At 44.1% G+C, this 17,252-nt stretch overlaps 1 protein-coding gene across 3 annotated transcripts in view; it reads right to left on the minus strand.

The window, feature by feature from the left end:
* Window positions 1-17,252, minus strand: part of asic1b (acid-sensing (proton-gated) ion channel 1b) — a 143,185-nt gene that overhangs the window by 14,366 nt on the left and 111,567 nt on the right. For 2 of the 3 annotated variants that reach the window (XM_035630606.2, XM_035630603.2), the window contains 2 exons: window positions 5,230-5,380; window positions 1,096-1,223 (listed from right to left, as the gene is read on the minus strand). In XM_035630606.2, coding sequence (XP_035486499.1) covers window positions 1,096-1,223; window positions 5,230-5,380 — 279 coding nt within the window. Of the gene's footprint in view, window positions 1-1,095; window positions 1,224-5,229; window positions 5,381-12,874; window positions 14,013-17,252 lie in introns of those variants that run through there. The other variant, XM_035630604.2, reaches the window with a different exon arrangement.

Here is a 17,252-nt window from a genome sequence, read left to right on the forward strand (position 1 = left end):
AAAACGTTCTTTCAGCAAAAACGACTTTGACATTGAAACATAAATGCTCAATGGAAAATTTTCTCTCAGGCAGGTTAAATAAAAAAAACGGCAAAGCTAGGACTACAGAGCAATAAATAAATTGTAATATATATTACATATATTACATATATATATATATTATATTCTATATAAATTTTTGGAAGCCGATGCCGAATTTTGAGTGAAAAAAATCTGATTCTGATGTCACTGTTTAAAAATAATTAATTATAAAAAACCCTTGTGACAAAGACATTTAATCGAAGCTTGATATTTTACAGTTTAACTATAAACTTTAACTATGAATAAGAAGAAAACATAAACACAACCAAATATATATATATATAAAACACATATTTCTTTTGTAAAGAAAAAACATGCATGCGCATTTTTCTTTATTCAGCACAAATGAATGTTGATACCAAAATGTCTCTGAAAGGCTCATATCGGCCGACATGGGTCAGGCTCTACTAGTCACGCTGACCTCCAACTCTGAGGAAATAGAAAATGGGTGATTTTGTAAATATTAACCGGACTTAAAGAGAGATGGCAGCCTTATATGCTAGATGAAAGACCAAATATCAAATTGCCCAGTCGCTGGACAGCTTGTATTGTTGAAACCTGGCTCAAAGCCATAAGAAAAGAAAGGCCTAAATATGAATGTAGGATCATTTCTTTTCATTGATGTCAACGACTCAACATTATCTTTGGATCATTTAACACATCAGAACTTACTGATAACGATAACCTGCTCCCCACCATTAAGCCTGGTGCCAGAAACTTGTCTTTATGAATGACGTTTCCTCACCCCATGCTCCGGCATACAGTACATTTGTGTATTTGCTGTAATAGGCCCCCAGACTGTGGAGGAGCCTTCCTGCTGAAATTGACCTCGTCACATCACTGACTTCCTCCACATTGTTTTGAAAAAGCAATAGAAAAGATGATCATCATTATTACAGCTTTTTTGATGAAAAGTCTAATATTAACAAACATATTCTACCTGACAAACTGTGCCGACATATACTGTTGTGTGTTTTTCAGTATTTCATTACTTTCTCTCTCCCCAAGACGTACCCGCTGTTCCTGACAGGACACGAAGGTCTGGAACCCGGGCGCCACTCCGAAGCCCAGCTGGTCGATGAACGGCGGCTCTTCCTGCGTGTGGATCTGAACTTTGATCCCCGCCTCAAACGACGTCTCGTCTGTTGACAAGAAGAGTTTGGGACATTTACAACAGCGACAATGATTTGTATGCACATGTTGTCCTGCAGGATCCGACCTGCAGCAGTTGTAGCTAATCAAGGGGGGGGAGTTTACCAGTGGTGGATTCTATTTCAGCCTGTGAGTGAAAAAACATGCTGGAAACAAAGCCGGAAAAACAATGACCCAAGAGAAATGATAAAAAAACGGCATTTAATTGCAGCTTTAGTTAAGCCACAAAGAACCCTTCCTGGGGGCTGTTTGCTTATTCATGAGTTAAACCTATGGACTTGCACGTTTGACAAACACACTGTGGTGTTTCAGGAGTTAACAAAAGCGGGAGCAGAGCGAAAGGATAAAGGAGATGGACTTCTGAGCAGGGCAGCTGATGACAATATGTGGCCCCCAGAGGAGTCTTATTTACTGCAAGGGGGAAAACAAGGGTGAATGGATAAATTAATAAATAAATGATGATGATGATAATAAAGGGAAATCAATACGGCTGACAGCTCCCTTCTCTGCAGCACCCTGCCGTATAGATTTTGAATGAAGCAGATGGGCCTCTCTGATACCGCGATCGGGGGACCGTCACAATGACGGTGGCTCAAACCGGCACTCGTGCAAACGTATTCCTGTCACATTTTCGCAGAGGCCTGGCACGCGGTTATTGTGGCGACGGCAGGCGGGATACGAAAGATTTAGTTCCTCTGAGAACTGCCTCGGGGATAAGGTAGGATGTCTGCTTCCTGCCCGCCTTTTCCTCTCCCGGTTGTCACTTGGTATCGTCTCCTAAGTGCCAGGCTTTCTCACTTTTTTCAATTAGGGAGCTCAGGGAAGCGGATGGAATTCAGCGATGGCTCACGTTGCTCTTCTGAGACTGGATACAAAGGCGCTCTCTCGCTGCTGCCAAGACAAACGCTCAAGGGTCGGAGCAGCCCGTACACATGAGTAGCATCCCAGATCTTGCTTGCAAGTGCATGATGTCATCTTTAAGTCATGGCCATTTGTCATCCTTATGCAATAGGCGTAATGAAATTCGGCCTGAACCTTTGAATGAAATGGAAAGCGTGATCATACTTGACACGACACACGCGCATGATCTGCCGCCGTTGTCTGCGCCTTGCCGTGCGATATAACTCCAGGTTTGCAGAGATGTTCTACCGCAGAGTAGAGTCGATATAACCAGGAGTGGTTTTAACAAGACAGGGTAAAACCTCGTCACGCCCACATGAACGTTTTCTTAGATTTCTCCTTTTTTCGTATCCTGCTTGCTCTCTTGTGATCGTTTGACCCTTCCTGGGGCAGGACAGGGGGCGCGGTTGGTTTCTCTCTAACCCGACCTCCAAAGCAGTATTGTTCCTGTGCTGTCCGTTCTCTCTGTGTCTGCCTGGGTTTTTCTCTGGGCGCTTCCTCCACTTCCTCCCACAGACCAAACACTAGCAGGCGAGGAGAAGTGAAAACTCCAAATTGCCTGCAGGTGTTATTGTGAGTGTCTACTGTTTTTAGACAATTTTTTTTTATGGACTGGCGTCCGGTCTCTAGTGTAACCTGCCTCTCTCTCGGGAATGCCTGCCCTTAGCAACCCTGAAGATTATTCTTTATAGGTGTAGTGTAAAAGTGTGTAAAAAATTGATGGATAGATATAACTACTATTTAGACCTGTGTACTCAGGGTTTTTTAAGCTTAAGCCTGCAGTGTGGAACTTTTGTCTCTCCCGTCTGTTTGTGCTATTCCAAAAACACATGCTTCTGATGTTTATCCTCACTGTTGATGGCTTTCTGTTTTGGACAGTTACCCGTTCCTCTGAATGCTGGGGCTCTTTTCTCTAAAATCAGGAGCATGAGAAACTTTTCTTGGACGCTTCCAAATCCTGCACAGCTTCACATAAGAGAAGCTAAAGAATCTGCCGATGACATTTATTAATTGATCTTTGTTGTTTTGAACAACGGTAAAGTTTTTGATGCCATTCATTTTAATCAATTCAACAAAGCCTTATGTGTTTAAATTTTCTGACAAGCTGAAACTGTTAAAAGGTGCAACAACAAAAAAGAAAACAAGGGCTTATTTGTAATCTATGAATTACAAGTGTAATGTCCCAGTAAGCACCTGTCCCACTATTCATCTTAGGACAAGGCCACATCTGGAAGTGTCAAATAAAACTGTTGTAATCATTTTTATTTGCGACCTTGGCGAACACAGGTTCTCAGCTAATAAACGTTGATGGAGAGAATGTTCAACACCTGACAGTCGATAGGGAGCATGTGAGTCTTTCAATGCCAAACACTTCATGTCACATGAAGTGTCTGACGGCAAACCTGAACGGCAGGAAGTGTGTAAATAGTGGACATGTTTGAGAACACACATTTAATGAGACCATAAATTGTTAGCTGGACTTTGGTTGATTATATTTGTCATTCTGGTGGAGATTCTGTATGTAAATGGATGGAGACGGATGAAGAACATGTAAAATCCTTTCACACATGCACATGCACATGCACACGCAAACACACACACACACACACACACACACACACACACACACTAAGGGCTGTTTTTTTGCGTGCTTTGATAAATGAGGCCCCAGATGTTTGTTTGGCACATCAGCCACCGCAGGGCGTCCCGCCAGATTAAAAAAAACTGGGAACAATTGCTGTTGTTCTAGGATTAATCAAGGACAATCTGTCTCATTTTGGAACTAATAACAAAAATCGTCAAACCTTTGGAAAAACAAAGTGTGATATTGAAGATGAGCAACATCAACAACAGCAACAACAAAACATCTTTGTTTAACTAGAAAGGCGGCCAGTAGAGCGTGCGCCTCCGCCAAGGCCAAACATTCCTACATGTCTGTCTATTGCTTATATGTTGAAAGATAAAACACAAAACGGAAGTCATCTGATAATCTGCACTTAACTGTAAGAGCTTAAAGGATAAACATCATGATGTCTGATGTTTTTACATCAGGATCCATTCAGGATTTCCTGAGAAAAAAATTATCTCCATCTCACAAAGTTCAGAAACTTTGGAAACTTTGGTGCAAATCGGTTCAACACTATTTGCGTGATCTTCAAACAAAGACACTGTTGAAAACGAAACCTCCTTAGCGAAGGTCATGAAAGAAACTATGTAACTAAAGTTTAAGACTGCCTGCATTGTAGTTATTGCATGGTTATATTTCCACCATGTCTGCTCTGTAAAAGCCTTTAAGTATTTAATGAGACAACGTAATGTTTTTAAATCATTTACGCACGGAGCAGACGCAGCTTTATATTTAAATACTACACTCAGATCTCGGCTTCTTGTGCACCCTTTGTGTGACCACACTGAGCTCTTTACATTACTTTCTCAGTGCACATAAAATATTGATACAAACACACACTGGCATGCGCCAGTCGCATTAACATCAGAGACTCGGGTTCTCCTGGAGCGGCACCGAGGAGACTCGACTGTGTTGATGAGGGGTCGACCCCCGACTGGATGAGTCTCCAGCCTCCATTGATTTTACTTTGGCCATAGGGTTCTGTGCTTGTTTGATTCATGTGGACTTTAAGCCCAGCTGACGAGGGACACAACTATATTACAAGGAAATTAAACTCTCCTTAACAACATCCATCCGTCTTTGAGCAGTTAAGTCAATATTATCCATGTATTTTTCAGGATCATCACCACAGTTTGTTGAGGAGAATATTTCACATTTCTGGAGCATAAGTAAGAGTAAGTTTGGTACAGATAAAGTATGTGTGTGTGTATGTTCACTACACTAAATGGATTCAGGGTTTACGTCAAAAGGGCTTGCAGTATATAAAGTCAGGCCTCCATCCCGGGGATTAGAGTGGAATCCCTGTGATCAGTTTCCCCCCCTGAGATGTTTCAAAGCGGCAAGACTAAAAATAATTGATTCTTTTTTTTTTACTCAACTTCTCTCTAAAAGGCAAACATGAACAACAATTTTGTGGTGTTAGCTGAGGGATGATTCAAATATTAGAAGTATCCTCCAGGTGAGCTTACCAGTCTCTCCCCATACAGGCAAGTATTCATCCTGCTGGATATCCAGCATCAGCTCCAGGCCATTGCCCATCCCGCCCTTCATCGTCACCATCAAGGGTCGTCCATCTTTGCCCGAATTAAAGGTGTAGCATTTTCCATAGCGTGTGAATATCTGAAAAACATACAAAGAAACAAGGACGGTTTTTGTCACAGCTCACGGCATGAGAGAAAGCAAATAGTTAGGCTACTTCTCCAACCTAACTCTCATTTCTAACCCTGAGGTAAAAATCACATTTTCCAGCTTCCATGTGCGTTTGAATCCTTGAGGAGTCGAGATAAAAGGTGGCGCTGAGCAGGGGATTGTTCCTAAAACAGCCAGAGTAACCCGCAGCCACATCGGCAGACCTCAGAAGACTTATACTGTTGAGATGCTGCTGATAAACGGAGCTCTCACTCCCCTCGGTGCTGGGTGATACAGTTTGTGCTGCAGTGACTCTGACACGACTTTTATTCCAAAAGGGATACATACTCCCGAGAGATTGCACACACAACAACAGTGACAGCTGGCATCAAAGAAAATCTCTCGAAAACGTACTGTGGTTCTTTTCTATTTCTGATACCACTTTAAAAAAGGAAACGATTATGATTATTAGAGCCGAGACGATTATTCAATTAATCAATTTGGCATTTGACAGACAATGAAGCATCTCCAATCATTTGTTAAACAAAGATAAAACACGTTCATTGGTTCCAGATACCTAAAATTTTAAGATTTTCACCTTTTCTGGGGGTCATAGACGTACATTTTCATTATGTAAACATGTTACCTTCTAATCTATGGCATTATTATGGACCGAACAATTAATTGATAAGACATTAAAACAATCGGCAATCTTAAATTGCAGACCTAATCATTATATAATTTTAGGCTGCAACCATTAGACTGTCTAAAAAAATGGACGTAGTCACCAGGGCGGGAAAATGAAGCCAATGCTGAAGTGCTTTAAGCCTGTGTTCTCTTGAATCACCAGCAGAGGGAGACTCCACTGGTTGCAAAAAGTTTCTACAGAATTCTATGAGAAAATGACTCTGTACTTCTCACTTAATTTATAACATCAGTAAACATTTTCCTGAGGATTTTATGATCTAAATCTCTAGTTTCAATTCTTCTTTAATAAAGCATGAAGTTTATTTTTTAAATTATGGTCTCCTTTAGAGTAAAATAGACGATAATCAAATCATATAAATTGTAGCGTGGATACAGCGTGATTGACTGTTAGTATTGTCCAATGCGGTGTATGGTTGCCGGTGGACGCACAGCGGATGAGCTCTCAGACAGACCCCCCCCGCCCCCCCCGGTCCCTTTTGTTTACAATAAAAACAAGATGGCACTGCTCAAAATGCTAAACTCAAGGCTTAAAAATGGTAATGATCATTTCGAAAAATAATTATGCGGTCCATAAAAATGTCAGAACAGTTTACAGAGTTTATATGAATGTCGTGCTTTATGCGCCTAACAGTCCACAAAATAAAAATTAAAAAAGAATATAAAACCTAATTAAATAGTCCATTAAAAAGCTGGAACCAGTGAATCTTTTGCATATTTCCTGAAAGCCACAAAAAACTTTCCGCTTCAATCAAATCATATTCTAGCTTTGTGTTTTCCAAAACGATCCTGAAAAAAAAGAAGAAAGATATTAAATAAGCTCAACATTCGACAGTTCCACTTGTATCTCTACGACACACATCTGCAGATGCAGACCGGACAGCACATACTGCAGAACAGGATGACAGTATTTGCTGGACAGCAGCAGGGGGCCGTGACCTATTGGCAAAGACATGATTACCAGTGAACTAATGGATGTGTAATCAAATCAAAGACATTAGGGAATGGAAAACCATGGCGGGAATCCAAAATAAAATGTTCCTCCACTTCGTCGTCAAGCTGCGCGGTTTACGAGACCAGTATCAAAGCAAACCCAGCTCACAATCACCTCACCATTAACCTTCAACATCTTGACATTCATATGAGAAAAATGGTAAAGAGAAACGGAGGAAGGGGTTTGTGCAGACGGAATGAAATAAGGAGCAGAGATTTACAGAGTGAAATAACTCTCTTACTTCCACTCTTTGTCTGTAGTCGCTACAGACAAAGGATGGAGGAGGCTCCTGTGTGTGATTCTGGGACAAATAACTAATTTACGACACAAATATCCTGTTTTTTTGTGAGGCAGCCATAAACCGATGTGTGTGTGTGTGTGTGCCGAGTGAGGACCTTGGGAACACACAGGGAGGCATTTATTACAAGGGGGACATATGATTCATACATTAGCACTTCATGACAAATCAGATGTCAAACACACCAGATGCAGAAGAAAAAAAATTGCAGCCATATCTCGCCGTGGAAAAGTTAAGGATAAGGCGAAAAAACCTGGGCAGTGAAAGAATGAGGCGTGAATCACGATGGATTGCCTCCCGGGGCGTGGTCATATAGGGGCTTTTAAGACGCAAAGTGGTGAAATGTAATAAAACGCAGTCTGACAGTCGAAACAATATGAGATGTGACCTTTCAAGTGCGTGAGCGGGGGAAAAAAAAAAACGAGTCAAAGCAGTTTCTGCAGGACTCGAGTCTGAGCAAGAGATTCCAGAGCCAGGATACAAACATCGATAAAATGGCCCTGAAATCCATCTCAGTCCCGGAGTCGTCGTCTCACTCCATAATCAGATCACCGTTTATCACTTTGTTGGAATATAAATGCAGGGAAATGTTATGATGTATCAGAGCGGCACCGGCATCAACACCAAAAAATAAATATTTGACAATATTAATGGGAAACGCCTGCAGAGAGGGAAACAGTGAAATGCTTTTCACAGTCTCAGACTGTTGTAAGCTGATCCCCCCCCCCCCCCCAATAATCAGGCCCTGCAACAGCAAAACAAGCCTCACTCTTATTTAAAAATCTAAAGCTAATTAACTTGTTAGGACAATTTCTTTAAAAAAAGGTTTTGCCCAAATTACAGCTTGTGAAGACCAATTTTCAAGTCGGAGAGAAGTCAGAGACAACGGTGATAAGATTGTTTTGTGATCTTGTGTGAACTATGTGCCTGAGCGTGCACACACACACATTAGTACAAGACAATGAAAAAGCCATGATGAAATGGGTGAGTGTGTGTGTACAGTATTTTGCATGGACGTGTGGCACCGGCCCTGCTTGCCAACTGCGTGTATGTGTTGATAATGTGGTGGTGACTGGCTGCAGGAGGCTTGTGGAGTCAGAGTTGCTGTGGTAACCAGGAGATTGTGCGTGGTGCATTGAGTGAAGAGCAGCGGCGGCGGCCGCAGCAGCAGTGGGAGCCGGTGGCGACCTTGGGGAGTCGGGATCTTCACTGTGTTCTGTAGCTCCGAGGGTTAACAACACTTACTCGCAACATGCCTCTTGCTGTCTTCCCCATCAAACGGACTCTCTCATACGGTGTTTGCTGGCCATGTTTGAGCAGCTGTGGATTATTTTTTGGTAAAGGGCACGGTTTTACTGGAGGCAGAGAGCCCTTTATAACAACAACAAACAAAAAGATCTTGAATAATATTTAAGGAAAAACGAATTAATTCTAGATAGGTTAAAGGCATCAGGGTGGTTTATAATGGCTCTACACAGTGGTGGTAAACATTAAAAAATGTGTTGCTGTTATGATTAAGTACATTTAGCGTTAACGGGTGAACAAATATTGCATAAGCAGCTTTCCCTGAAGTAAATCCCAGATTGCGCTTGGTTCTCGCACCGCTGAGCAAAAAAAGGAAGAAAAAGAGAAGCACGCTATCTCCTCAAGTTGTAAACACAGGAATTACATATTTAAATCGTCCCGACCTGTGAGGAAAAACACTGAGAGAGACATAACGCTCTCTGGCTCTCGCAGGGTGTGGAAATGTCACGGTCTCTCTCTCTTGGATGAATAATTCACAAACACACAGACTGCCCCAGACTGTCGAGATGGCCCTCGGCTATCCTTCACATGACAATGTGACAAGGATGCCCAAGCTGTTCTCCGAAAAGTTCCCAGAAGAACCATTTTCCCTCCTCTCCATTGATTTCAAGATCAGTGCTGAGCACAAAGGTGCGATGTGTTATGACAGCAAGAAAAACACACCGATGAAACATCGTCTGGGCCCAAAGCGGCGCCGAATCAACAGGGTTAGGATTTGTTGATATTCTCTCAATATGTAACGTGTCATTAATAAATGGTCGACAAATAGCACAACACACAGAAACGGTACAGATCTCTGCTCTATCCAACTCTGGGCTATTGTGCTTCATGTGTATGAGGAGGGAATAACAAGAGGAAGAGAGGAAAAGTAATCCAATACACAAAGCCACAAACATAAATCAAACCGCACAGATTGAAATCTACACTTATGAAACCAACTTCAACCGAGTTCCTATAAAACTCACACAAATCAAAATCCTCTCATGGTCCAGTTTTTTTGGACAGTTCTCATCAACAGAAGAGAATTCAGAGCAGCTGCCAAACGGATCTTGAGGTGAGATTGTTTTCGTCAGCTGCTGTTTCCAAGGATGAACTTTAGGGCTGCAACAATATTATTATTATTATTATTTTAGTTGTGTTGTCCATAAAATGTCAGAAAATGCTGAAAAGGATTTCCTGTCATAGAGGAGCAAAGAAAACAGAAACAGTCACATTTCAGATGCTGAAATTATAGAATTATGATTTTTTTTCTCATAAAACTACTTGAACCGTTTCATCGATTATCAGAATAGTTGGCAATTAATTTAGTAGTCAACTACTAATCGATTCATCAATTGACTGTTGCAGCTCTAATGACCGTCAACTTTTAACACCACATGGGTTGAAGTCCAACAGGAAAGTTGTGTCCTAGGCAACGGATCAAACTAAAACCTTCTGATGAAGACCATGTGATACAAAAGCTCGCAGTCAGATGTTCAAGTGAGATGGTTTTGTTTCCTTAATCAAAGGCTGATATATTCCAGGGGGTTATTTAGTGCAACTTCTGTGATAAAATGTCCAACAGTTGACTCTGACTATAGAGCAGGTGGGAGTTAAATGTGTAATGTAGAGGAAGCCTAAAGCAGAGATTTAAATGGAGTGAGAGTTTTCCCCAGGTAAGAAAGGGCACAGGTGCCAAACCTGTTAAATAAAAATGTATATGTCTGCACTGCTTTATGGACTATTAAAGGTGATGTTGGCAGACACAATGGAGTTGGTGGGTTTTGCCTGACAACGTGGAGGCTGCAAAGTTCTACTTATACAAACTTGCCAGTCTTGAGGAAGCTATATGACTGAAGCAAATGTCTGGTTAGTTGTTTAAAGCAGATTAAAAAAGAAAAACTCCCGTTTGTGCGGCTCTGGTTCAGGTCGTAGAGCAGGGTCGCAACTCGGTCGGAGGGTCGGTGGCTCCAAACCTTGGACCAATCTCAATGTCCCCCCCCAACCCCTGACCCCTGAACCCTCACAGACGACATTGACAGTCTGCAAGGGCCTGAAATGCTGAATGGGACAGCACCTTAAACTTCACCATGCAAAAACTTGACAACCCAAAACATATCGCTGACTGCAGTGGGTTTAGGATTCTTTATTTTCTGTACTTTTCGTTCTTACTTGAGGAACCGACTGGATTTGAACACGTTCCAGTGTCTTGACTTTCAGAGATGAAAGTTGTTTTTTTTAAATATACGTTTCCAGGCTTCCCCCTAACCCCCTGTTTCGTGTCACAGCGCTATGAACTGTGGGTAATTCCCCCTAAGGCAGAGTCTGCATCGATGCTGACCTACAGAAAGTGGCCACAAAGGGCTCAAAAAATGTCAAAGTGTCCTTGGGCAAGACACTGTACCCACACAGGTGTGAATGGGAATTATGTGTGATAGAGCAACTCTCTCTCTCTATCCCACTCTAGAAATTAATATACATATGTGCTACATGTCGAAAATTTTAAGTAGACTTTTCTCTCAAAATGTCATCTTCATATTTACACACACACACACACACACAAAAAGACATCGTCTGATATTTCAGAAAGGAGACAAGAGAGAGCACATGCACCTTCAGTTAGACTCGCCAGTAAGATTCATACTGTCAATCAACGGGGTACAAAGGAGGGACGGAGGCTGGCCGCGTGTTCTCGGCTGGATTTCCTCACTGCAATCAATGTTTGAGGTCTGCGAGTGAGAATCAAGCATGTGTGTTGTTAAAGCACAGATAAAGAGGGATGAAGCAGTCGCACAGAGGGCTGGTTGGATTGATGAGGCCGGGGGGGGGGAGGCCCGGCAACATGGGGGGGGACAAAAGTCAATAAATCCTGAAGCCTACTGCATGTGGACATGGGCTCGCCTTCCTCCCCTGCCCCTCACTTCTTCAAGTGTGACTGATTCCATTGGTCCGACCACCGCCGACAGCTCATTTCGCTCACCCTGACGCCGAGCATAGATTATCTATGCACTGACAAATATCCCCAAAAAACTCAGACCTCGGCATAATGTTGTCTCGGCCACCCTTTAAAAAATGCTCACGCACAACGTTGAAGCGTTCCTAAAGATGTCGTTAAGAAGACGTGTGTTTGACTGTGATCACTTGCTCGCTGGTTACAGATGTGTTGTATTCACATTTGTAAGAAGAAGAGGAAGAAGGAGCAGCAGCATTTCGATGTTTCATTTGGGGTTTATGTTTTGATGCCAGGCTGAGGGCAAGGATAATACAAAATAACCCCCAAGTCACGACTGCTCCCAACAGAAAAGAAAAAATCCTTCGCATCTACTTAACTGAAAACAGATCTGGTTAATGAGGTGGGAGAGAGGGACAATGGTTTTCACATGTTATTTTCTCTCCACGCAATGATGAAAAAGTGTAATCAATGGTGCTGCAGTTTACCAGTGAGGCCGGGGCCCCTAGCTGCTCTCCATCACAGCGTCGAGGAGGCGTTTTGTTAAAGCGTTGCTAAATGAATCAAAAGTCTTCATTAGGGGGCAGATTGGTCTCTCGCGATCGCAGGATTGTTTACACACATTGATCCAGCGGTGATGGGCGACAGAGGGGGGGTCGACTCATTCACGACCATATGGCGAATGCAGAAAAACCTGCTGGCTATCGCAATCTGCTCCGATTGAACTATTCAACTTGCTTGATGTGGTATTTACATCTACGGTGGTATTTACATCTAAATCAGAGAGAAATAGAAGCGAAAGAGAGAAGAAAATAATAGGGATGGGGGGGCAGAATTCAAATATCACTCCAACACTTCCAAGTGTTGCCAACTCATTGAATTAAGGAGTTAATTAATCAAATGCACCGATATTAGAGCGATATATCAGCTGAAATCCAATTCTGCAAGACAAACCAGCTGTGTGGAAGGCAACACAGTGTGAGTCTGCAAAGAAAATATCATCGTGGCATTTGTGTGGCTCGAGCTCGACAGGTACAGAGAGGGACTTGAATGAACTGTACTGAGGCACATCACCAAGCAACAGTGCAGAGGAATGCGCAACGTGCACAGGCTGCTGCCTGCCAGCAAAGCAAATGAATTACACAGCCACTTGATCCACGCCACACACAGAATCCAACAGTTCCCCTTCTGACTCAGGCCCACAAGTGAAAAGGGGCCCGAGTGATGGGAACAGAAAACTTTGGCGACACTCACGGTGCTGAAGTTGCGCGGCCCGCAGAGCTCCCCCTGGTACCGGCAGTACAAGAGCATCTCCTCCAGCTGGTGGCCCAGTCGGTCCAGCAGCTGCCTCATGGACGGCTGCGACTCCCGCGGCGGCGGGAGAAAGTGGTCGAAGTCCAAAATCCGAGACAGCGGCGACCAGGGCGGCTCGCCCGCGGCTCCTCCGCCGCCCGCGCCGCCCGCGCCGCCCCGCAGCGGCGCGAGCGCCTCTCTGGCCGCGGGCGACACCTGCCAGTTCCTGCCCAGCAGTCCCAGCCACCTCCCCGCGCTGAATATGTCCGTCTTCTTCATGCGCCGCGGCAGCAGGAGGTTCTGGTTGCAGATGGTGACGGCGGGGAACACGAGCCGCTTGGCGTACACCATGTGCGCCTTGGTGTACACGGGCGACGAGAGCAGGTAGCGCACTCGGTTCGAGGACCAGGTGAAGAGCAGCGCCAGCGCGGCCAGGACAGCCAGCAGCCACGCGACCCTCCGCGGGTAGGAGCCGCCGAGGAAGACGTGCCGCAAGCCGTGCAGGGTGGTGTGCTTCAGGAAGAGCTTCCCGGCTTCGGCGAGGGACCCGGGTCTCGGCTTCGATCCAGACGAGTCGCACTGGCACATTTTGGACGGACGCAGTTGCGCGCTGCCAACATCGGTCCCGCTGTGGTCACAGACTGCGAGGCGAAACGCGCTTCGGCACGCGCTCTCGGATGGCTGCTGCTGCTGTGTGTGTGTGTGTGTGTGTGTCTGTGTGTGTGTCTGTGTGTGTGTGTGTGTGTGCGCGCGCGCGAGAGACAGAGCGAGAAGCGCACGCAGCTCTGCTCGCTCCTCTCCAGGCGCCGAGCAGCAGCAGCAGCAGCCGGTGCCGGTGGCGGTGGTGATGATGGTGGTGATGGTGGTGGTGGTGGGGGGAGTATTTTGTCAGTCGCCCCGCGCTCCCTGAGCTCGTCCTGCGGGGAAGCGAAGTTCCTCAGAATGATTTACTGCGCGACTGCGCGGCAACTGACGCCCAGAGGATTGATTCATCAACACCTCACGCGGTGCGTCTCCGAAAAAAATCAGGAGAAACGCGCCACTGACAATGGATTTGGTGAAAGTCCCAGATTCATATAATAATCACACGTTCTTCTTCCCGCCTGCCAGCACCCCCCCCCCCCTCACTTTTCAAACGTAGCCTCCCCTTCCACCTCACTCCTCACATCCACAGGGCACACACACTTTTTTTTATTCTTCCTCACAAGTGAACACTGCTTCCTCCTATAAGAAGTGATGCTGCAGAGGCCGTTACTGTTCCACCAGTTGAACTGTTAATGTTTCCATGCTTCCTCCTATAAGAAGTGATGCTGCAGAGGCCGTTACTGTTCCACCAGTTGAACTGTTAATGTTTCAATGCTTCCTGCTATAAGAAGTGATGCTGCAGAGACCGTTACTGTTCCACCAGTTGAACTGTTAATGTTTCACTGCTTCCTCCTATAAGAAGTGATGCTGCAGAGACCGTTACTGTTCCACCAGTTGAACTGTTAATGTTTCACTGCTTCCTCCTATAAGAAGTGATGCTGCAGAGACCGTTACTGTTCCACCAGTTGAACTGTTAATGTTTCAATGCTTCCTGCTATAAGAAGTGATGCTGCAGAGACCGTTACTGTTCCACCAGTTGAACTGTTAATGTTTCAATGCTTCCTGCTATAAGAAGTGATGCTGCAGAGACCGTTACTGTTCCACCAGTTGAACTGTTAATGTTTCACTGCTTCCTCCTATAAGAAGTGATGCTGCAGAGGCCGTTACTGTTCCACCAGTTGAACTGTTAATGTTTCAGGTTCAAAACCCGCACAGAGAAACGAAGGTTCGCATTCACGGTGACACTCAGGTGGGAGCAAACTGGTTGACATTCCCCCGACCCCCACCGACCCTGCTCTGATGCGTCTCAGAGAAAGATGTGTAATGTTATTGGGGGGAAAGAAAGAAAAAAAAGGTCAAGATGCCTCACGGGGGAACTGAGGACTGTCAAGTAGTAGCTCTTCTTTGAAGCGTCTCCTGAAAGTCCTGAAGAGCCCAACGGAGATTTAATGGGGGTTATGACCCTCCGCTGATCCGGTCTGACTGTGATGAGCAAAACCTGTGTGCGGCAGGCGACAAGAGGCTCGAATGTACCATTGACAAAGCGTTTTATGAATTGCATCTCCCCCCCACCACACCCCCCTCTCTCGCTCTTGCTTAAGTGGAACAGGTTCATGCTTGGTTGGGCATCATCGCTCAATGTTCCAATCCAGTGTAAAAGCTGGACATTCTCCTTCGCCGTCCTACATTTAGGCACAGTGTGTGTCGATGTGTGTGTACTTTGCTGCACGACCAGGGCAAAAGATGGAGCTGGAAATTGTGTGAATGAGAGGGGAAAGAAGTAAGAATGAAGTGTACTTGGTGTCTTGTCGTCTGTTGCGAAGGATAAATCAAGTTTTTTTGCAACTTGGAGGTAATCTGGGAACACGGTGCCGTCACTATGCACAAAAAAGTCTGACGGGGCAAAAAAACATGAGCAGCCTGCACAAAATCAGACATGTTGGGGGGGAAAAGCAAGTGAATGAGACTGTCGGGGCCTTAAGCAACAGACCGCGGCACCCCCAGTTCTACCGCAGGTCCTTCATCCCGACAGTTGTCAGACTTTACAATAACACAATTTAATGTAATAATCTTTATTCATTATCCTTCCTCTGTAGAGTTTATTTCTTACATCCACCACATCTATGCAAATTCCTGGAATCCCGTGAAATACATTTATATATATATATATATATATATATTTAAGCATATTTATTATCTCAACCCACTGCACATTCCTTCTGCACTCTGTATATTACAGCTGCAGCAGTTAATCGATTAGAAATCGATTACGATATTAATCACCAACTATTTTGATGATCGAATAATCAGTCCAAGTAGTTTTTACGGAAATCTATCTGATTTCAGCTTCTGAAATGGGTTACTTAATATTTTCTGGTAAACTAAATATCTTTAGTTTTAGTGTGGACAAAACAAAACATCGTCTTGGGGTTGGGGAAGCACGATCTGCATTTTTCACCATTTTGTGACATTTTATATCGGGAAAATAATCTACAGATTAATCGAAAATGAAAATAGTGTGGGTTATATTTTTAGGTTTTGCTCTTTCCTCTTATATTCAGGCAAGTTTGGATGATTGTCAGCTGGGCAACTTCTACAGACTCGAGGCTTAACAGCAACTTCAGTTCATTCCATTGAAATCGCTGCGATTGGTGGATTGGTACGCGTGTTAACATAAATATTTTTTCCCCCATTTTGACAGTGCTAACCCTTTTTATTGAAAGGTCCAGTGTAGGATCTTATCAGCAGAAAACTAATGTGATATTCATTATTGTGTTTTACCCCAGAATCACCTGGGAAGTGGGTCCTCGTCTCTAAAGTCCGTCACGTTGCACCACCATGTTTCTACAGCTCAGCACGGACAAACACACTGGCCCTAGAGAGGATCTTTCATGTTTCCACATTACCTGAAGGACACCGCAGGTTCTCCCACGCACTCGGACGAAGAGGGTGATTCAGTTGGCTCGGCTAAGTCTTAGACTCTGAACCTTTAACCTCCTCTGTTGGAACTGTTCCATTAAAGACCAATGGTTTGCCGACAGGAGTCAGGAGTCTAACCCTAACCCTAAAAATACATCTTAAGAATAAACTGCATAAACTTAATGTCCCATTTGTCACCAAGCTGAAGGGCTTGCTCACCGTCAGGAGAGCTCTAAAATAACTTTTTATTTAACTAAATGGTGTGGGGTGGGGACGGGGCGATAAACAGAACAGGAGGACTGACCCATCTGGATTATTTATGCCGTTTGATGACGCAGTCAGGGTTTCCAAAACTCACCAATTAACCTGTTGCGCACAGCGTTATCATATAAATAGAACAAAAAAAGTTATAATCATATTTCTTTAGTTGTTTGTGCTATAGTTGTATATGTATCTTAGCATGTGTAACATTTTTGCAGCCCAGAATGTCGCCAGTAGATTATTCTGCACAACTATAATTGAGTCCAATGCCAACAATTTTACAATTCTTGCCCTCTACAGCATCCGTTCATGGTACGATAAGCTGTGGTATGAATGAGCAACAGATTGCAGTGAGGTGAACATTTATTGCAGGTCTGCGACGGGGCGCAAACTCTGCAGTATCCTGCATGAAAGACTAACATGCTACACACGTACAGTATCAACCAGCAGGATTTTCACATGTTTCATTTTCTGCCTTGCGCTGCAAAGGGCGGGCTACATCCTGCAATTCATCAGGATGCAGAGCTGCTTATTTGTGAAGTCTTCATCATGGTGCACATAAAGAGTGTGCATG

Source organism: Scophthalmus maximus, chromosome 6 (assembly GCF_022379125.1).
Source record: "Scophthalmus maximus strain ysfricsl-2021 chromosome 6, ASM2237912v1, whole genome shotgun sequence".
NCBI classification, from domain to species: domain Eukaryota; kingdom Metazoa; phylum Chordata; class Actinopteri; order Pleuronectiformes; family Scophthalmidae; genus Scophthalmus; species Scophthalmus maximus.